Source organism: Passer domesticus, chromosome 23 (assembly GCF_036417665.1).
Source record: "Passer domesticus isolate bPasDom1 chromosome 23, bPasDom1.hap1, whole genome shotgun sequence".
NCBI classification, from domain to species: Eukaryota; Metazoa; Chordata; class Aves; order Passeriformes; family Passeridae; genus Passer; species Passer domesticus.
In genome coordinates this window covers 7,829,563-7,850,229 of record NC_087496.1, presented here as the reverse complement: position 1 = coordinate 7,850,229, position 20,667 = coordinate 7,829,563, and the positions used below count along the sequence as shown (strand labels likewise).

General features: G+C 50.1%; 2 protein-coding genes across 3 annotated transcripts; both read right to left on the bottom strand.

Annotated features, from left to right (window-relative positions):
• Positions 1 to 401: 401 nt before the first annotated feature.
• Positions 402 to 7,155, bottom strand: SLC37A4 (solute carrier family 37 member 4). Of its 2 annotated transcripts, XM_064397824.1 has the most exons (9): positions 6,936 to 7,155; positions 6,615 to 6,847; positions 5,079 to 5,322; positions 3,685 to 3,843; positions 3,243 to 3,328; positions 2,575 to 2,688; positions 2,256 to 2,321; positions 1,062 to 1,200; positions 402 to 782 (listed from the first exon to the last, which is right to left on the bottom strand). In XM_064397824.1, the coding sequence occupies exons 1-9, from the start codon at positions 7,081 to 7,083 to the stop codon at positions 616 to 618; spliced, it is 1,356 nt and encodes a 451-aa protein (XP_064253894.1). In that variant the 5' UTR covers positions 7,084 to 7,155; the 3' UTR covers positions 402 to 615. The 2 variants fall into 2 exon arrangements, with proteins under 2 accessions (XP_064253894.1, XP_064253895.1); XM_064397825.1 differs by lacking the exon at positions 2,256 to 2,321.
• Positions 7,156 to 7,844: 689 nt separating this feature from the next.
• Positions 7,845 to 20,531, bottom strand: HYOU1 (hypoxia up-regulated 1). Its single transcript, XM_064397823.1, has 24 exons — positions 20,251 to 20,531; positions 19,991 to 20,084; positions 19,138 to 19,216; positions 18,761 to 18,915; positions 18,591 to 18,667; positions 17,532 to 17,713; positions 16,858 to 16,973; positions 15,910 to 16,093; positions 15,374 to 15,508; positions 14,403 to 14,485; positions 14,172 to 14,304; positions 13,704 to 13,891; positions 13,338 to 13,476; positions 13,175 to 13,235; positions 12,781 to 12,863; positions 12,443 to 12,631; positions 12,092 to 12,288; positions 11,833 to 11,920; positions 11,219 to 11,341; positions 10,758 to 10,891; positions 10,373 to 10,457; positions 9,674 to 9,926; positions 8,789 to 8,872; positions 7,845 to 8,278 (listed from the first exon to the last, which is right to left on the bottom strand). The coding sequence occupies exons 1-24, from the start codon at positions 20,312 to 20,314 to the stop codon at positions 8,220 to 8,222; spliced, it is 2,985 nt and encodes a 994-aa protein (XP_064253893.1). The 5' UTR covers positions 20,315 to 20,531; the 3' UTR covers positions 7,845 to 8,219.
• Positions 20,532 to 20,667: the final 136 nt, after the last annotated feature.

Below are 20,667 nucleotides of genomic sequence, written 5' to 3'. Positions count from 1 at the left end.
ACCCCATGTAGAGAGGTACAGCCTGCTGCTGTCCAAGGCTGCCCTGCAGTCAGAGCTGCAGCCCTGCTGCTCTCCAAGGCTGCCCTGCAGTCCCCGTTCCCTGGTCTGCTGCTGTCACGTGGCTGAGCACACACAGAGCTCGTGCTGAGGTGACCTGGGACAGCTGTGCTGAGGGCAGCTGGATGGGATGGACAGGAGGAAAGGCTCGGTTCAGGGCCCCTGAGCAGCCAAGCTGAACTGATTAATGTCTCAGCTAATGGCTGAGACAAACAATAATGACAAAACCAGAGGTAAGTGTACCTGAAGCCAGGCATTTCAGACCACTTGTAGTGGGGAAGCTTGGGCTGCAGAGCCTGCTTGCTTCACTAACAGTGCTGTGAGGAAGAGGTACAGTAAAATCATTGCAAATGTAAACTAGGTGAATTATCACATCTTGAGGGAAAAAGTGATCAGTAGCAGGAACCTTGTGCCCTCTGGCACCTGACACTGGATGAGAAGTTGAGACATTTTTATCTAGGTTGCAGCAATAGGTAAACTCACTCCTAGGCCAGTTAAACAAAAACGAGCATCATTCACGTCAGCGTGGGAACATCCTTTCCACCAAGCAGCCTGTCCTCAGTCAGCCTTCTTGGGAACGCGGCCCATCTTGGTGCGGATGTTTCGTAGCAAGAAGAAAGCCACTGTGCTAACGATGCAGGTGACTTCAGCCACCCAGAAGGCTGTGGCCCAGCTGTAGTGCTTGGCAATTGTACTGAAAGGCAGTCCAGCCAGGAAACCCCCAACTGCAACGAAAAACAAACACAAAGCTAACAACACTTGTGTGCTCCCATGTTATCTATCAACAGCTGCTTTGGCATATATAACAATTCCTCAGGCCTGGTTTGAAGTTAAAGCCCAAAAACACCTGTTGGGCACAGCAGGAAAGCATTCATTCCAGCTCCATTATCTCTCTCCTTAAGTGCCTTCCCATGACCAGTAGCTTGGCACCTGGAGCTAGACCATGCTTCATCAAGAATGTGCACGGGTTTTGTTTGTTTTCTGGGGAAATGGGTATTACTTACCATTGGCCATGAGGGCCACTATGGCGTGGGAGGTGCCACACAGGTTGGCAGGGGCGCTTTCGTTGGCTATGACCCCAAACAGGGCAATCGGCCCATACGAGGAGAACCCAAACACAGCTCCCAGAGTCAGAATCCACAGCTGTCAAAGCAAGTTAAAATCAGAAACAGGATCTGTGCATATCGCCACTGTCAGTTAGCAATCTGAGTTGATAATTCTCAGATTCTATACGCAGTACCAGGCAGTTCTGACATTTTCAGGCTGACACCAGCTCCCCAGCCTGCAGCCAGAGGAGCTCAAGCCTGTAGAGTCCCCACATGCATAAAGCCCAGCTGCATCTCCACCACTCCACCTCAGTGGCCAATGCAAGCTCTCCTCCCTGCCACCATTCTGCCTCCCACACCATGAAACACATCCTGTGCTGATCTGCAACAAACAGAACGTGGAACAGAAGAGGGCAATGAGCCATGAAACCACAGGAAAGAACTGAATCAGGCTGCTTTCATAAACAAGCCTGGAGCTACCAGCTGAAAGCTTTTCTCAGTTTAGATGCAAGGGACTGATCAGAGCATGATTATTTGTGAGACACCTCCTTCTGATGACCTCAATGTTACTAAACTGAGAAACCAAAAAAAAAAAACCACCACAAAAAACCCCAACACTCTGAACTTCAGTGTTAGCTTATGCTCTAAGAAACCTATCTGGGCCCAAATTATCAGTCTCTTGTTTGCACAACAAAGCATAAGTAACACCTCCACATTACAGCATGCTTTTAGAATTGCAAACACCATTTCAAAAAGCCCAGAGGAAGTAAGTGCCATCTGTTTTCCAGATGTGAAACAGAAAGGAGTTAGGAAAACACTTGCCAGAAACTAAATAAGAATGCATCTGCCAGAGCAGAATCATTCTTTCAGATCTCACCCACAAGACCTCTTAGCTGGCTATATTTTACCTGATGAACAGAGGTCCTCAGAACTCTCTTTATAAAACTTAAAAGTTACATAGTTAGACTTTTTAAAGTCAGTTAGTGTACTCAAAATTATTTTAAGAAAATGTTTCTTTTACCAAACTTACAGTAATCTCTTCTCAATTCCCTGGTTCTAAGTTCTGAGGTGCTAACCAACCTCTCAGGACAGGAGTAAGGCAGACCAGGGAAAGAAGAAAAAGGCAGAGGAAGAAAAAATGCAAGCAGAAACCTCATGTTCTTTTAGGCCTGTAAGATCAGCTAGAGGTTGCAAGGCTACAGTCCAGAAGTGGTTTTCCTGAAGAAGAAGAAAAAAATGAAAGGAGAAAAGAAGTTTTATTTATTTAGCAGTCATAAGGGCAGGTGCAAGTCATGTCTCATGCAAAGCCTGGAAGGCAGGCTGCCTGCAGCAACAGGACAGCAGGAGCACCCCAAGCCAGGCTAAGCCAGAGTGCAAAAGAAAAGAAACCCTTGGGAATGGTGAAGCAAACAACAAGCTTTGTGTCATCAAAGCTTCCCCCTACGGATGGCCAGTGCTGCATGTGAATTACCTTGGGAGAGTCACCCGTGACTGTGATCCGGAACAGGAACATGGACACGCACATCCCGGCCATCATGGAGAGCAGCAGCGCGTGCCGCGGGTTCCCGTAGCTCGACAGCCCGACCTGAGGCACAGGGGAGGACAGCAGACACTCAGAAACTGGAGGGACCAGCACCATCCACAGCCCCGCAAGAAACACGGATGGCACATCAACAGCACTCTGCTGGCACACCTTGTTAGCATGGTTTAAGGGCTGCACACACTCAAACTGTGCTAAACAAAAGCTCTTAGTGATGAACACTTCAGTTATCAACCACGTCCACCCTCAGTCTGGCTCCAGATCCCACCACTGGATTTTAATGTGGGGTTTTTTCCAGCCAGAAGACAATTATCAGCAAACAGGCTTTCAGCACGAAAATCTGGAGACCACAGTAAAGCAAACAAATTAAACAGAATAAACACCTCAAATCTGACAGGCATATTGCAGCCCCTAGCATCAGCACACCTATTCCCCAGCACCTTCTGGAGTGTTTGGCAGCTGTGCCCATGCACGTGGCAGAACTGAGTGTGGGCTGGATTCTCTGCTGTGCTCACAGAGACAGTACCGTGCTTCAGTGAAGCAGCTCAGACTGCCACTGTGCTCCCTGCCCAGCGTGCCCGAGGGTGCACTTGACTTACTTTTGCTACTGCTCTGTCAGAAAGGTATCCAGCAGCAATGCTTCCCACCAGGCCCCCAATCTCCAAGGCACTCATGTAGGAACTGCCTAGGACACAGACAAAGCAAAGAACAGCCCATCAGAAAAGCTGCTGTGGGCTCCAGAGCAGTGCCACTGCTGTAAGCTCACAGAGCACTTGAGCAGCTCTGCTGGACACAACCATCTGGGTCATCCCTGCCCAGGAATGCCTGTCTGCCAGTCCCAGGAACATCCTGGCACTGGAGTGCTTGGTGCATGCAGTAACTCCATCACTGAGTTATTTCAAAACCTGTGTGTATCCAAGCAGACAACTAGGAGGTGGGCAGACAAGTTCCTCATGGGGAAGGGCCTCTACCCAGGCGAACCCTGGGCAACACCTCCCCGACTGCAGCCCCAGAGCTTAACAGTGCAGTTTTGCACCTCACCTACAAGCATGGACTGTCCCCTCTCCTGGATCAGGAAGAGCTGTCCCCAGTCAGTACAGCATGTTTTCACTCCAAAAACGACCAGGTAGCCTGTTGAGAGCACCCAGAGGTATGGGGAGAGCAGCAGCTCTGTCAAGGTGCTGTTGTCACTGGAGGAACCTGTAGGAAGGTCGGGAGGAGTGTCACCACAGCCCAAACCACACCAAGCAGCAGCCCAGCAGGCAGTTCTGCAGGCAGGATCAAGGCATGAGAACATCCCCACACAGGGAGGCATTCACAGCTGCTGAATGGTAGTGAATGGCTCTGCCTCCCCCTTCTTCTGGTGATTTCAGAATCTCTTCTGTCATTTTATCCCACATTCATTAAAGATTTGAAAAGAATAATCAAAACAGTACTCCCAGTAATTTTCTGTATTGCAGTTGCCAGTAAACCCCTCACAAAGTTGTTAGAAAAATTACCTCTAGATTCTTTGGGAGTGTTTTTTAGCTGTGCCTCTGAAAGACACGGCACAGACCCAAACAAAGATGCTAACATGAATTTTGCATCAGTCTTCCAGGAACATCAACAAACTTGCTCTCCCCAGAGAAGGCTCCGGGGAAACAATATTCTTTTCTTATGCAAAGAGGTCCAGTCTGGCAGCACAGGCAGTATGGGACAGCATGGAACATAGGCTGAGTTTCCACTGGCCTTTAAAACCCTACTGAAAACCTGTGTTGCAATTCTCACCTGCATGTTCTGCTTTCAGAGAGGTGCCACACTCAGTGGTCTGAACAAACATTTACTAACTAGATGTCCTAGGTTAGGGCAGAAACACTGAGCAGAGTCCACCACGAGCTGGGGTCAAGAGAGCCCAAGGTGGGGTGAGGGGAGAACTGCCTGGCTGCTGCTGGGGCAGAGGAGCAGAGGTCAGGCTTAAGGAAGCATTCCCTGCTGCTGCAGCTTTTCTCTCTCCAAAACTGCATTCACAACCTGAGCACACAAGGCTCCAAGAAAACAGGGATGCTGGTGGCAGGAGGACATGACATATATGCAGGGAGAGCCAGCCCTGGGCACCTCAGCAACACACAGGTGTCTGCTGGCAGGCTAAGGAGCAAGACTACCAGAGGGCAAACAGCAGGCTTTTCCCCTGCTCTGCCACAGTCTCAGGAATCCCTACACCAGCCCCTTCCCACAAGATCACAGCGCGCCTTGGTTTATACAATTTCTACCATCAGTTACCAGAATAAAGCAGCCAAAACCAACCCATTACCACACACCTGCCAAATGTGCCTTCAGAAACTGGAGAGGATGGGGGTGTGGGTATGCTGAGAGTGACACATCTGCACCAGAATACAGACAGAAGGCACTGCATCCTCTGCTGCAGCTGCCTGCTGGCACCCAAGTCCCGTGCTCACCTTTCTTCCCTTTCTTGGCTCCTTGCTCAATGTTGGGCAGCCCAACATCTGCCGGCTCGTTTTTAATCAGGACAAGGCAAACAAAAGAGACAACCATGCAGGTGAAGCCAGAGAAGGACAAAGTCTTGCGCCAGTCGTAGTTCATAGACACAAGAGCAGCGACAATGGGGCCTAAGCCTCCAGCCAAGTTCATGCTTGTAGACAGGATTGCCCACCAAGTCCCAAACTGGGAAGGCTCAAACCACTGTGCAACAAGAAAAACAGCATGAGGTGTATGAGAGTGACAGCACACCTGAAAACCCTCCCTTGAAGCCCATGATGTGGGGCTGGGGCAATTCAGACACAGAAGTGCAAAAGCAGGTGGAAGGAACACCCACACCTCGCTACTTCAGTCATGCAGGGAACTCCAAACGTTACTCAAGTGTCAGCCGTAAGAGCCTGACAGGTGTTCACACTGTGAGCCAGCTCAAAGTTACTTCCATTTACAGACCATGAAACTGAGACGTGGGGCAGGAGAGGCAAGTTTAAGAGCACATGGTTTTGTGTACTCACTTGCTAGGAACAGCGTCCTCCTGGAGAGGTCTGCTGGCTCAGGAACTTGGATGGATACGCAGGGAGTCACAGGGTAACCTTAGGACTCGCTGTTGCATTAAGTGTCAGACATGACGGGCTCTGCATTGCAACGAGCACTCAGAGCCAGAACCACTTGGGTGGCTCTTGTCAGCAGGAAGGTGTCTGAGATCTACATTCATGAACAACTTCAGAAAACACCATGGCTGACATCTCCGTTATTTGGGCCCTTCTTTTCTGTGCATTCAACTGTCCTGCACAGCCCTCTCCTCATCAGTTAGGGGAGGACACGTGCCTCACAGAAGGGCAACAAAGTTGTTTATCTCTTCCCCACTGTGGCCCACAAGTACATGCAGTACATTCATTCCTGGATTTTACATCTTCCATGAGGGATCAGCATAAAGCTGACCAAACTCCTTTCCTTCTGTCCTTGGGAGAAATCAATTTGGTCCTTTCAGTACCGCAAGTACATACAGCTCAGAGACTCATCTCACACCACTCCTCTGTCTTATCCAGTTTTCTACCTGAACCACCTGTGATTTGGAATTCCCAAGTTGCCCAAGCGTGCAGATGGAACTGTGCTCACTGCCCCCTGGCCCATAGCAAACCCTGACTTGCATCAGCAGAGACAAGCAGTCCTGTATGTCCATGCCTAAAATACTTAATTCCCACAAAGTCTGCCTCAACGGGGCAGAACTCTGGTACCAGGAGATGTTACCAAACTGAGCTACACTCAAGGCACACAGGGGCAAGGGCTATGGAATGAATCTTTGCTAGAATAAGCAGATCCCCGTGCACAGAAAGTTGTTCCTCAGGCAGCAGACAGTGCTCCAGACCTCCTTGGCTGGAAGGGAGTGAGAAAAGCTGCAAGTCCCTCTGGATTCTGGGCAAGCGTGGTGTGCACAGCCCTGCTGCCAGGCCAGGTCAAGGGAGCAGCGGCGAGTTCCCTGCCCTGTCAGCACCCACCTTGCGCAGGATCTTCCCGCAGGGCGGCCAGCCCAGCCCCTGGGCCAGCCCGTTGAGGAACCAGAGCCCGGCGAAGGCCGTGACGGTGGAGCTCCAGGAGAAGACCACGTTGACCAAGCCCACCATGAGGAGGCCGGAGGAGAAGAGCCAGCGGGCGCTCATCTGGTCGGACAGGACGCCGCTGATGAACTTGCTGATGGCGTAGGCCGCCGACTGGCTGCTGGTGATGAGACCTGCGGCGGGCAGAGCCCAGGGCCGCCTCAGCCCGCGGCACGGCCCCGCGGGCCCGGCGCGGCCCAGGGGCCCGGCCCCCTCACTCACCCAGCTCGTCCTTCCCCAGCGGCACCTCGGCCATCACGGCGGGCATGACGAACGAGAACGTTTTGCGGTTGAAGTAGTAGAGCGTGTAGCCCACGAACATGGCCGCGAAGATCGCGGCCCGGTACCGCCCGTACCCGCCGGCCGCCATCGCTCCCGCGGGGCCGCACCGCTCCGGGCGCACCGCTCGCACGGACAGACGGACACGGACAGATGGGCGGACACGGCCCCGCCCCGGCCCGCGGAAGTCCCGCCCCGCTCCCGGCCCCGCTCCCGGCACACACGGCTCCGATCCCGGCCCCGCTCCCGGCACCCACGGCCCCGCTCCGCACAGCCCGTCAGGAAGGGTCGCTTTTATTTCTGGCCCAAGAGGCCAAATGGAGAACAATGTCAGATGCACATTCGCAGCCGTCGGACCCCGCTCGTGTGTGTGGCAGCAGCAGGGACGGTCTGAGGAGGCAGCAGGGCACGGACAGGGACGGGGACAGAGAAGGTCACACGATTAAGTCGGTCCAAGTGCACAAAATACCGAGGAAGGCAGTTGCCATTAGACTTTCCAGGTTTGGTTGTTGGATCCGTATTGCTGTCCTTGTGACTGACTGCAGGATGTGCCAACACGGCCCATCCTTCCCTCTCCTCTGCATTCAGTGTTGCCTTTTCTGAACTCTGAAAACTATGAACAGATTCTTTTTGTCAAGTCTCAGTTCATGGTTCTTGGACTCTGCTAGACAGCACAGACAGTTTTAACAAACAGCCTATTGAAAACAGACACAGCCATATCCCAAAGCACAGATAATCTGCCTTCCCAATTTTGTTCCACCTTCCCAGGAATCCAAGCACTAATACACCTCCCACCAGCTGAAATCACACATTTGCTCTAAGTCAGGGTCTCATATGCAAAGACAACAGCACTTCAGGTCTACATCCTTCTGCAATCATCTTCACAAAAGGTGAGGCACAGAGTTTATGTTCCAGGTTACTTCCTACACCTTAAGATGTTTCTGTACTGCTTTCTCCCCACAGGAAAGTCACTTTGGTGACTTCTGTACTGAAACAAAGACAATTCTTGGTGGGCAGTCTGCCCCACATAATAAAAGAAAAACAAAAACCAATTCACTAAGTTAGTAGAGGCAAAATCCGCAGAAAGAACAAAAAAATAAATTTACATCTCTATCCCACTGTGTTGTCATTGTGTTCCATTTACATCATGACTAACCAGGTCCATAAGAAAAACAAGAAAGTAACTATGAAATAAATAGATGTTGACACTCGTAGGATTTCAGGGTGTTACAATTCATCATTTTTCCTGGTTTCTCCTCCAGCTTCTGCCTTCTCTTTTTTGGACCCTGTGTAATGAAGCAAACTCAGTTTCACACTGCAGTCATTTTCACACCATGCAAAGCAGTACTGAGAGTCTCTGACATTTGCAAAATTTGCCACAAAACTTGCAGTCCGTGGTACAGAGGTTTTGGGGGCTGATACTCAGCTCCAGGGAGCTGAAGCCATGAAGCCCCTGGCCCTGTTCACAGTGCTGCCCTGGCAGCAGGAGAGCACAGCAGCTCTAAGCAGAGCCGCTCTCACAGCCATGGGACTGGCTGCAAACTGCAGGGACTTCATGCACAAATGTTCTTTATGCACAAAGCAGCACTGGTGCATAAAGAATTCCACTCTGAACAACAGAAATACAGGAACAGCAAGGAACCAAGATTTGTCTTCCTGTTTGCAGAATTAACAATGTATGAGCAGTCAGGGGTTCTACCATCATATTACCTCTTACAGCTAAAAATCTGCAGAGGAGCCCCCAGACACCTTGCACCTGCAGCAAGTTCCAGATTGTTAGCAAAACATTTACCCACCCGAGTCTGATCCAGGCTTATCATCTATTGCTGCTTTCTCAGCTGTAGGAGGTTCCTTGGCTGGATCAATATCCTCTGGTTTGTCTATGTCCAAAGCAGAAAGAAAGAAAAGCCAACACAGGAGACAAGGTGCAAAGAGATGAGGTGAGTAAAGGTGAGGTTAAACCAGCCAGCTGTGGTGCCTCAGCAGGACTATAATAGCTCACTCTCACAGCTGGATCACTCTACAACACTCAAGAGAAGCACCACAAAACTGCTCCCTATTCCCCTCTGAGTGCCAAGCTTTATGTCCCCAGAAGCCCTGGAGACTGACTGGTTGCACAGGCAGATAACCTTTGGAGCTGTGACAAGGAGCAAGATCCCTTGCTCAGACCAGAGGAACCAGCAGGAATGCTGACAAACAGCACCCAGATTTAAAAGGACCACTTGAGACCTGAGGATCTCAGAAAATTCAAAAAACTAAGTCCTAGTGCTCCAAGAGATTTTTTTTTTCCCTAGGGTCCATCTAGGCCACAAACCTTTCCCATCAACAATTCATTCTACTCACTGATCTAGGACAGGACTTTGAGTATTCAGCACAGTACACTCAAGTGCAGTCAAGGGCTTATCTTTCCTAGAAGTCAACAAGCCAGCAACACAGGTACTGACTATCCTGGGAAATTTATAAATAATTTCTGTTTCTTCACAAAAAAACCCCAACAAATGGTGGAGGTGAAGGACACTGCAATATATAGATTTTTTCCAGCTGTCTTTGAAAATTAAGAGCAAACTCCCCTAATCTCACAGTTAACTACTGCCCTCCCTTCAATCAAGAGAAACACCATGTATTACATGTGGTAATTATATAATACAGAGTTGCATACATGCTCCAAGCCTGCTACTTACCTTCTTGTTTCCCCTCCGTGGGAGGGATAGTATTCTCAGTCTCAGGAGCTGCTGTAGCATTCTTGCCTGAATCAGTTTTTGTGGCATTCTTCTCCCTTTTGGGTTTGGGTTTTGCAAACTTGGCTTTATTCAGGAGATACTGCACTTCCCTGTCCAGGGCTGCTATCTTGAACTCTATATCTTTAGAGAGCAGCACAGGTTTCTCAGTAGGAGTAAGCTTGTTCTGTTCAGCCAGTGTCTCATTTTTCCAGATCTGTGGGACGCGAGGGAAGAGGTGCTTTTGGAATGCTTCGGGGTTCCAGGAACTGCTGTATATTACAGTATCTCAAAGTCACTGCCCCTGGCTGTTCTGCTTTACTCAGGACAGCTCTCCTCTGTGCTACATTTCCACCAACCTCTCAGTTACCCAGACACAGGAAAAACAGAAACAAAACCCAGTGCCTGCCTTTAAAAACTGAGTACAGTCAGATCACTGGGCTCCACCCCCACCCCGGAGATGATTCCTCATGCAACAGGAACCACCAGTGCCCCCAGACACAATGGGGTCAGGCTGGGCATTAGGAAACACTGAAACACACAAAAGGTTTGCTGGTGGCATGAAAACAAAACACGCACATTCTACTCCATGACCTTGAGTGAAAGTACAGGTCATAACCCAACCACCCCACCCTCCTCCAGCATCACTCCGCCCCTCAGTACCGTTGTTTCATTGATGGCTTTTTCCAGTGTACTCAGTTCCACTTCTGTGAATATCTGGTCAGACTCTGGAATCATTCGGGCTCCCCTTGTAGATAAGAAAGCTTATTTTTGTTAAGCCAAACAGACTGCACTTTGGAAACTCAGTGGTTAAAGCTCCAGTAATACAAAAACACCACAACCATGCCGGACCCCTCCTGCCCCTCATTTTGGACAAGTGGCTGTTAACAGGTCCTGCAGAACAGGACACTGGGGAGCAAGGCTCTCCTCACCTTTTCTCAGGAAGTGCCACTGAAAGTGCCACTTTCACATTCACTCTGGTCTCATTCTGCTGGCAGCTCCTACAGGACCAGTTGCATGACATTCCTTTCCAAAAGCCTGCCCTCACCTGAGAAAGATGGTGGAGTGATTGAGCAGACTTTCCAGAGCAGCCAGGCGCTCTGGCCACTTTCTCCGTTCCTCAACACGGAAGAAAAGGTTCCTACAAAGCTTTTTCAGCTCTGAAAGCTTGTCTTTCAGCTCCTGAAAATGGAGGAGAGGAGAAAGGAGACAGTTTGACCACTGTCTAACACTGGCAACTTCAGAAGTTATAACTGCATTTGTTTTTCACTCTGTCAAATACACCCTTTCAGTCCAGTGAAAAGAGCCACATGACAAAGCTTTCAGTCAGGTTCCTGCTGAAGCTCTTGTAGAAATATCAGTGGCTGGGACAACTTATTTTGTTCTGTGCATAATGCTCTGAGGAAACAAGAGACTTCCAAGAACCAGAGTACAAAGGCTCTGTCAGCCTCTGTGGCCACTTCCATGTCAGTGACAGCTGACTGGTATCCTGACTGCACACAGCAATACCTTTGTTGCAGCTGCATAGCCCTCCTCCTCCATCCAACTGGAAGCCTCACTAAGCTTTTTGGAAATTTCTTCTCTCTGCTCCTCTGTTGAGACAAACTGATACTCCTCTTGGTAAAGCTTGTCCTAAAAAAACAGCAAGCACTGGTCAAACACCACTGAGCCTGGAACCATAAAACAAGAGCACTCACTTGCAACTGGGCTGGGCTGCTGCCTGCACCCTCCCAAATGTTTGGGAGGAGCACAGGTGACACACCAGGTGCAGACACACCCACATGCCATGATGGCAACGCTGCAACAGTCATTATTTTGTTCACACTTCACACTAGTTGCCTCTTCTGCACAACAGTTCCTGAGAAGCTGGAGCTTCTTTACACTGTGGGGGCAATTGCTCAATGTGTTAAACGGGCTGAAGGGAAGCTTCATTTTGTATTGAGGAAACACAGGCCTGGGAAGCCTAATAGCATTAGAAAAAGTGACTGAAAGACAAAACCTGGGCTCTTCAAATCAGCTTCCTCCAGCTCAAACAACTCCCCTGCACTCAGATCAGCCAAAAGCTGTGCAAAACACTTCCACTGCTCTCCTGGAATTCTCATTTTATTATATCCCTCTCTTACCTGGGTCTCAAAGATGAATGACTCCAAGCTGTTGGCTGATTTTTCTCTTTCCTGTTTCTCTAGATCTCTGATTGTCAAGTCTTGGAGTCTAACATGCAAAGAGAACAAAAATCAAAAGGTAGCAAGTGCCCTTGGTTGAGCAGCACATCACACACACTGGCTTCTGAGGTCACAGTGCTCTATGGGAGCCATCACCATTCCAAAGCAATTCCCTTCCTTTATCTAGAGTTCTAACTTAGCAGAGCCATTTCAAACTTACTTTTTCATCGAGCTCTTCAGTTCATCTTCTTGCAGGTCAGGCACATCATTTACATCCAGCTCCATGGTGATCTCATGGACAAGCTTCTGCTTCTTGGGTGCTTTGATTTTCTCTTCCTCTGTTTTGGTAGCTGTGCTGTCACTGGAACTTTTGGACAGTTCTTCCTCTTTTGTAGTTTCTCTATTTTCTTTGGGACCCTGTAACACAACGTACCTTCTCAAGCAAGGGAACAGATTTTCAGATTCTGCAACTTTTTTCAAAGGCAGGGCACTTTGAAAAAGGGATAATTCCACTAGAAATGCCATTTCTTGGATACTAAAACCACTCCCATTCCTTCAATCTGATGCTTACCTGAGGCTCTGATTTCTCGCCTTCTTCCTTTCTCTCTGACTCTGCTTTTGGAGAGGCAGTCTCTGCTTGACCTGAAGACTGCTGTTTCTCTTGTCCACGCTCTTCATCAGCATCTACAGTATGGCTTTTCTGGTCTTGTTTCTCCCCCTGTTCTTCTTTACCTGCTTCTGCTAGGCTCTCTTCCTCTTCCTGGTCATCACAAGCAAGTAAAGGGAAAAGCAAACCTATGTTTTAAATGTGGAAATTCCATGCAATGTGTCACAGAACAGGTAATTCCACATAACTGCCACAGCAAGACAAAAGGGCTTCCTTCCAGTAGCAGTCACCCTGGGGCTCACCTGAACTGAGTCTGTGAGGTTCTCTCCGGCCTCCAGTGTGGGGCCACCACCCCCAAACAGGCTTGAGATAGTGTTTCCAAGTTCTGTTGATGGGATACAAAAAATTCAGAATGTTACAAATCCAGAGGAAGAAACTCATCTTCAGCTCTCAGTCCTTCCCCTCACAACTGCAAGGATCACCAGGGGCTCCCTTGGTGGTGTAGGTAAGCTTCACACACTGCAGACTCACACTCCTCCAACCTCCCTCCGTGTCCTTGTGTGCACAGACAGCCACACATACAGTCAGACTGTGTAACTTCCACACCCCAGATCCAAAGAAAAACAACACTTGTGGTTATCTCAGCTACTACAGGTAACAAAACAGTCAGTAGGAATATCAAAGTTCCATATTTACTTGTCAGTGTTGACTCCTCCTCCACCTTGTCTTCCACCAAGGTCTCAAACACCGACTCCACCTTGGAAATAGAAGCTCAGGATTAGTTTTAAGCAAGGACCAGAGAGAGGGACAGAACTGAAAAATACATCAGCTGACAACCATCCCAACGGGTGGTGCTTACCCGGTCAAGACTCAGTACACCACTCTCATCCATATTGAAGTGCGCTTTGATGCCTTTGGATTCATAGTCCGAGTGCTTCTTGAAACTATCCCCAACTCCCTTTAGCCTCACAGTAGTGAGATTGAGAGAACCAAAAACTCTGATGACACAGAGACAAAAGTAGAGAGACAAGTCAGCATAATAGTGGTGCAGAACAGCCAATCCCTGCTCTCACTCATGCTGGTGGAGATGGGCAACTGCAAAATCAGGAACTGGCAGGGCTAAAGGACATGCAGCTCAGAGAACAGCTGTGCCAGTCAGACACACTGGCAGTACGTTTCCAGCCAGGCAAGTTGCACTGCCGCAGAGCTGCTGGGCTCAACTCACCGCAGGTCATCCTGGCTCAGGAATGTCAGGTCTCCATAGTTGACATAGAACTCAAAGTCATCTGTGTAGCGGTTGAAAGTGATTACTTTGCGCTGGGGATAGGGCGCCATGCGCTGGAACAAAATCCTCTTGTTGTGCTTTAAACTCCTGGACTTATCATCCTCCTCAACTTCACGAGTAAACTCCACCTGCACCACAAACAGAAAATAAGATTCAGCAGCTGCAAACTGTGGCATCCTACATCAGCAGAGGCTGCTCTGCCTCGTGCTAAAGGTGGGGGGCAGGCAAATATTCCTCAACTGATATTTGCATATGGCTGGCCCCTTGGATACTGCATTTCTATTATAAACAAGACTTCCTTCTGCTTTCTTTATTAGATTGGCAGAAAGATCTCCAGAGGTTCCAGCCTGGGTCAGCTCTCCCATCACAGCCCCATACATTCACAAGAGAAGGAAAACCAAAGGTTACCTGGATAGGAAACACAGCAGCATCCCGAACAATGAAGGGCTTCACCTTAAAGGCTTTGCTCAGAGCAGCTGCCTGGTAGACTGCACCCATAGCAGCAGCCTCATCAGCATTGATATTCTTGCCCAGCTCTTCTCTACAAAGCAAAAAGCAACAGACATGAAGTTTGCAGCCTCTGCATAAACAGCAGCTTGTCAATGGGAGACAGACTAGAAGGGGGCCTCACATACTCACTTGCCCACAGCTTTCAGCAAAACCTCCTGCACTTTGGGGACCCGTGTGGCACCGCCAACTAGAATCACCTGGTCAATTCCATCCTAGGGATTGGAAACAGTCACCTTGTCTTAAGAAAGCAATTTTGGAAAGCTAAGTCCAGGGCTTCCTTACTGTCCTTCCCCGGTCACCACATGCTGACATGGTGCTCTAAGAACACCCACACTAAACCCTGCTGTCCCCGTGCAGGCCAACACCCAGCAGCTCCCAGACAGACATCAGCCATGCCAACAGCCTGGGGACAGGTCTGCCCAACAGTGACAACGTGACTGTGGCTTCAAGCCATCTGAAACATGAGGCTCGATTCAAAATTACACAAAGTAGTTCAATGCCACAGGAGACAGGGACACCAAGAGCCAGCTTGGATTTGAACAGACAGAAATCCAGCCTTTAAGAGGTAAGTCAGTGTCTTGCATCGAACATCAGAGCCCAAAGCTGCTCAAGAGTGGTGGCATCCTGCATCACTTAACCCACAGTGACTCCCTCCAAAGGACTGCCTCAGGTTTGGTCCAACTGCAGCCCACAACAGGGCTCCCTTTAGGGAGTGTGCAAAGGAGAAGCCCAAACATCCATAATTCTGTATTCACACTAATTCAGTTAAAACTTCAGGAGTGAGACCAGAACCAGTATCCAAGACAAAAAGAGGAAACACCATTATTTCAAACTCACAGAACAGGAGTAAAGTGTTTTAAGACAAAGAAGCTCCTCCTCCAAGTCCCTAATTTCTGAGGGATAGTGCAGGGCAAGTGTGACACACTCCTGCTTGACACTGCAGCAGGCAAACTCTCTGTAGCACCAACATCCCTGTCACAATAGCAGGCATCTACTTCCTAACAGCCCTGGTAACACAACCACTGATGCCTCAATCATGATGTGGCAGCAGCTCCACACACACTAGCTTCAGGTTTGGTAATGCATTTTCTTAAACACACCATGTTCATCTCTGCGCTACTCAGAGCCTGCTGCACGGGTCCTGGGACACGCTTGAACAAGTCAGAGCACAAATCCTCAAATTCTTGTCTTGAGACCTTGGCTTTGAAGTCTATGTCATCCAGTAGTCCCTCGATCTGTCCAGAAAAAAAAACCCAGTCAGAATTAAATTAATTGTGGAGCATTTTGTAAGCAAAATCTTTATCCAGTGTGCAAAAAGTTCTGGCTTTTGTAACACACAACGACCTGACCACGCTCATCTGCACCCTACCATTGCTAAGGTGATGAGAGGATGGAACATGGGTGTAACAGACAGCTTCTCTCAGTGAAAGTTTATTTAACATACTTGACACGAGCACCTCTTCTTCAATCCACTCAATCACCGGTGCTACCAAGCGGGCACAGGCTGAGGGGGCCACCGGGAGCGATGCTCCTCAGCAGAGCTGCGCTGCAGAGGGACAGTGTTCCCTTACACCAGTCCTCAGCCCGCCCCACACGCAGCCCCAGGCACGCAGCAGCCCCCAGCAGAAGGTCAGACCTGTGCCATGTGGTCGGCGTTCGCACTCAGCACGGTTTTCAGGCGGTTGGCCTCCTTCAGCAGCTTGGCCATGGCCCGAGGATTCTTCCGGACGTCTTTGGAAGGGTGCTGCTCATTAAAGAGCTTGGCCAAGTAGTCCCGGAGACGAAGCTCCATCTCCAGACCTCCAAGAGTACGGTCAAACCTGAGCAAAAGAACCAACAGAGGTGTAATAACCGAAACCAAACTGAAACACAAATTCCATGTATTATTTCACAAATATGCAGAGCAGCAAGCAGTCAAAAATAGCCGTGGTATTATCAGCTGTGATGACTGTAAAAGAACAAAGGTTGTCCCCAAAATAACACATTATAATGAAATAAAGATAGAAATAAGACATTCACCACCACAAAAGCCTTTCAACAGGAAATTTCATTATATTTTAGGTAAATGTTTTATTGCCAAGCATGTAAAACAGTGGAGAAGCCAATGGACAACTGTATCAGGTCCCAGGTAACTTCTTGAAAGCAGCAATATAAATGCTTTGGAGTTAAAATTGCTGGGCTGGGTACGCACAGCACCCTCCTCTTTATTTGGCAATGCATTAAGTCCACAGCATTTTCATTACTCTCTAGAAGTGTATTCCTCTTTTTCCAACTGATACACTTAAAAGATTACATACAATGGACTAGGTTTACATGGCTTGAGGCTGTCAAAGGAAAGCTTAAAGCAAACTAAGTACACTGGTTCCCTCCTAGGCTCCTGGAAGTTCTCAGCTACCTTCTGCAAAAGACAGCAATACCAAAATTATTCCAAACTGAAGCCTTCTTGCTCCAAATGTTTCCCCCTCAGCCATCCAAATTACTGTACTGAAGCCTCACTGCAAAATTCTACACGATGAAGATTGTGAAACAAATGTTTTCTTTCCTGAGAACTGTGGGATTTGTGCAACTCATGTGGAATTCTTACCCAATGCCTTGGATCTGCAGCTGAGGTTGGGTTCCTGAGTCCTTAGTTTTCACTGTCTGATAAGTAACAATAGTACAAACAGTGCTTCCTGCTCCCATGTCGTAAAACATGATATTCTGAAAAGAAAAGTTTGGACAGTGAAGCAGAAACACCTGGACATCCCCCCATGAATAAGTAAAGAACCTTTCAGTGTGATACAGGCTGCAACTACCTACACCCTGGACTGACTTTATACCCTAAGGGCAGGACTCATATTTTGACCAAACACGGGTGATGTTCGGGGTCATGTTTGACAGAAGGAGACAAGAAAACTTTAGTCTATTTCACAGTTCAAAACCCAAAGTTTTGTTCTTTCTTCAGCGTCAGGTAAATCAAGTTCTTCTGAGTCAGTGTTACAATACTTCAAGTAATCACTGCTGTTATTTTCCCCAGCTGATGGGCAAGGAACAGGTTTACAAAATGGGAACTCCCAGGGCATGCCCTCACTCAGCAGCTTTCAGGCTTCACCATACATGCACACAGCGTTTAATCTCTTTGTCTTGTTGACAAACACATGAAAAGAGAGGAGACTGCTTGACCAGCAGAGTCTACTTCAAGTTGTATTTCTTCTGCAGCACTTTCTCCCCTGCATGTAGGTAACCTGGCAGGACTCTGCATCTCTCAAATGCACCTACCTGTGCTGTGGCATTGATGTCTTTCCTCCTGAAAACCCCGTAGTTCAGTGCTACAGCCGTGTTGTCGTTGATCAGCTGCAGCACCTTGAGGTCAGCCATGCGGGCGGCGTGCAGAACTGCCCTCCTCTCTGCCTGGTTGAAGTAGGCAGGAACTGTGATCACTGCATCTTTGATGGGCTGCTCTGAAACAGTTGCAGGGAACTCTGCATCAGTGTAGCCACGTGCAAGGACTTGTTGAGATGGAGTGACAGCAGCAAACCCACAGGACACAAGGTGAAGACCCACACAGAATGCAACCCTGCAGCGGTAGCCAGGATCCCTAGGGACAAATCTCTGCATCCTGCTGAAACCAAGCAGACCTGGCATATTCACACCAAGCCACAAGTCTACTGACCACTCTTTCGTGTGTCAGGATACTCACAAATGCTCTGGGTAGCCTTCCATTCCAACAAATACTATTTTCATGGAGCCTTACACTGCCACTGGATCATATTCACTCTCCAGTCCTTGGACTGGCTGTAGTGTCACTGACCACATGACAAAGCCTCCTACTAATTTATCTACTTTTCATTACTATGGTATTTCATTAGCAACACAGCATGAAATATGCATGACAGCCTCCTCTGTTAGCAAGTCTCACAGCAAAAGGCCATTTTTGCTCTTTTAGTTCAGCTGCAACAACAAGTTTCTATCCAGAGCAGGTACAGCACAGCCTTCACCGAGCCATTTCCACCCTCCCCTGCAGCCACATCCCATGTGCCTCCACTCTGATCACACACAGGATAAAGAAAACACTTCACTCTGCTCCACCGACTGCCTTTCAGAAGGCTCCTTCATTGCAAGCTAGGTGGTAAACGGAGTGTCTGCCCCCAGGATCCCAAACGTGCATCATATTAGAAACAAAAGATAACTGGATAGCTTCTAAGTCTTGCTTACAGCCTACAACTGGAGAGAACCAATATCCTGTTTCCAAAAACCTTGGGTTTTTGGTCTCTACTCAAACCCTATAGTGTACGAACACATACACATATAGACAAGAAAAAGCCAAATCCTTCCAACCTGCAAATTCCTCAGCCAGACCACGTGAATAGTTCAGGACCATCCCCAGCATCTCCTCGGGAGAATACCATATTGTTCTGCAATGGGAAAGAAAATGATGGCTCAACAGGGAGCTGCAGGAGCCTGGTAGCTGACGTCCACCCACAAAGAACCCAAGAGCAGCCACTTACGGGGACAACTTGAAGATAACAGTGTGTCTCGTCTCATCCTCGACCAGCTCGTGCTCGGGGAAGCGGGACTGGTACAGCGCCACGTGGGGGTTATCCATCCTCTTACCCAGCAGATCCTGGAAGTACCGGAACGCCACCTTGGGCGTCCTTATGGACTGCAGGAAAAAAACACATCACCCACCGGTTCCTTCAGCTGCGCTGCTGCCAAACAATCCCTCCCAGACCATGTGGGGAACAGCTCTTGCTATGGGAGCAGGAGCACACAGCCACTACACAGAGCCAGCAAGACAAGGAGATGAGCAGGACAGCAACAAAACACTGGCTCAGACGTTTGTCACAAGGTGGGATGTAGGTATTCTCACAACAGGAATTCTTACCATCCCCAGCGCGCCATCACCAAAGAGACGCTCGTTCTCCTTCAGGGAAACAGCCACGGGTGTTTTCCTTCGTGACTCCCTGAGAACAGAGAGGGAGGAATAAACCAGTGGAAACAGGTGAACATTCCAGCCTCCAGCGAAGACTGATCTTGCTCCCATTCCAGAAGAACTAAGGGAAGGTGTTTGGAGAGGGAGGCCAGCCTCTGCTCAGCTGAGGGGCTACCAGACAAGCCCCCCCTCCCACCCCTTCAGCGCTCTGATGAGACTATTTTTGCTTTTCTCAACCCATAAGTAAATCAAGACAGCTCCCTTATTCTGTCTAGGACTGCTAAATTTCAGGGAGGTGGGTGAGAAATCTCCTTGTTATCTGCAGACTCTCAGAAACCGAGGACATTCCTAATCATACGTCCTTTCTCACCTGCAGATTCTTCACTCAGTGGCTTGAGGATGGGCTGCAGCAGCAGCCGAATACAAGAGATTTACCAGTGTTACAAGTGTGGGCTTTGAACAGCTCCAGCAAAACAAACCTGGCTTTGGGGAGGAACTTAGGGGAACTACAAATCAGGGCACTGGGCACCCTTTTGGGCTGGCACCACAACGTGTCCTTAACCACGTGGGCTTTTGGCACAGGCTGGAAAGGTACCCAAAGCACACCCAAACACCTTAAAGGTGAGCTAAGCTGCCCTGGAGGATGCCCCGCAGCTGCCCACCCGGGGCAGGCTGAGTCACAAGCCTGCGTGGGAGGATGGAGCGTTCCCCGGGCACCGGAGGAGCGGGGAGGCCGAGCCCCGCCGGCGGGGGCCGCGGCCGCGCAGGCCAGCCCGGACCCCCGGAGCCCCCCGCGGCCGCTCACTTGTTCAGGACGATCTCCATGGGCACTCCAGGCTTCACGATGGCGATCTTCATCGACTCGCTGCCCACGTCCACCGACATCACGGCCACCGGCTCTGCAGACAAACCCCGGTGAGAGCCCGCTCCCGGCGGGGGCGGCCGAGACCCGCGCGGGCCCGGACAGGGCGCCGGGGAGGCCCCCAGCCCCGCCCGCTGCTCCCGCGGCCCCGCCGGCAGGGAGAGCCCGCGGAGCCGCCGCCTCCCGCACGGTCCCGCACGTACCTGCGGTGGGCACGAAGGAGAGGAGAAGCAGCCAGGGCAGCGCCCAGCCGGGCAGCCGCGCCATGCTCTGAGGGCACCGCTCGGCTCGGCTCGGCTCGGCTGGGCTCGGCTGGACTCGGCTGGACTCGGCTCGGCCCGGCCCGGCTGGGCTCGGCTGGGCTCGGCAGGACTCGGGTGGACTCGGCTCGGCAGGACTCGGCTGGGCTCGGCAGGACTCGGCTGCACTCGGCTCAGCCCCGGCCCGGCGCGCGGAGCAGCCCCGCCGCGGCGGCCCCGCCGTCTGGCCCCGCCCCCCGCCGGCACGCGGCACGCGCCCATTGGCGCGGCCGCCGGGGCCGGGCCCGCGCGCCAATCCCGCGGCGCGGGCGCGCCCATTGGGCCACGTCGGGGGAAGCCGGAAGCAGTCACGGACGGGAG

Bases quoted from the DNA above. Each gene is read 5' to 3' on its own strand.
- SLC37A4 (XM_064397824.1), bottom strand. From the start codon at position 7,083: ATGGCGGCCGGCGGGTACGGGCGGTACCGGGCCGCGATCTTCGCGGCC. The intron at 2,689-3,242 runs GTAAGTCAAGTG...CCTGTGCCTCAG, and splicing joins CTGACAGAGCAGTAGCAAAA to GTCGGGCTGTCGAGCTACGG. The intron at 2,322-2,574 runs GTAATTCACATG...CTTCTTCTTCAG, and splicing joins TCACGGGTGACTCTCCCAAG to GAAAACCACTTCTGGACTGT.
- HYOU1 (XM_064397823.1), bottom strand. From the start codon at position 20,314: ATGGCGCGGCTGCCCGGCTGGGCGCTGCCCTGGCTGCTTCTCCTCTCC. The intron at 12,289-12,442 runs GTAAGCATCAGA...GTTGTGTTACAG, and splicing joins GCGAGAAATCAGAGCCTCAG to GGTCCCAAAGAAAATAGAGA. The intron at 10,458-10,757 runs GTGAGGGCAGGC...CTTATCTACAAG, and splicing joins CACTCCACCATCTTTCTCAG to GGGAGCCCGAATGATTCCAG.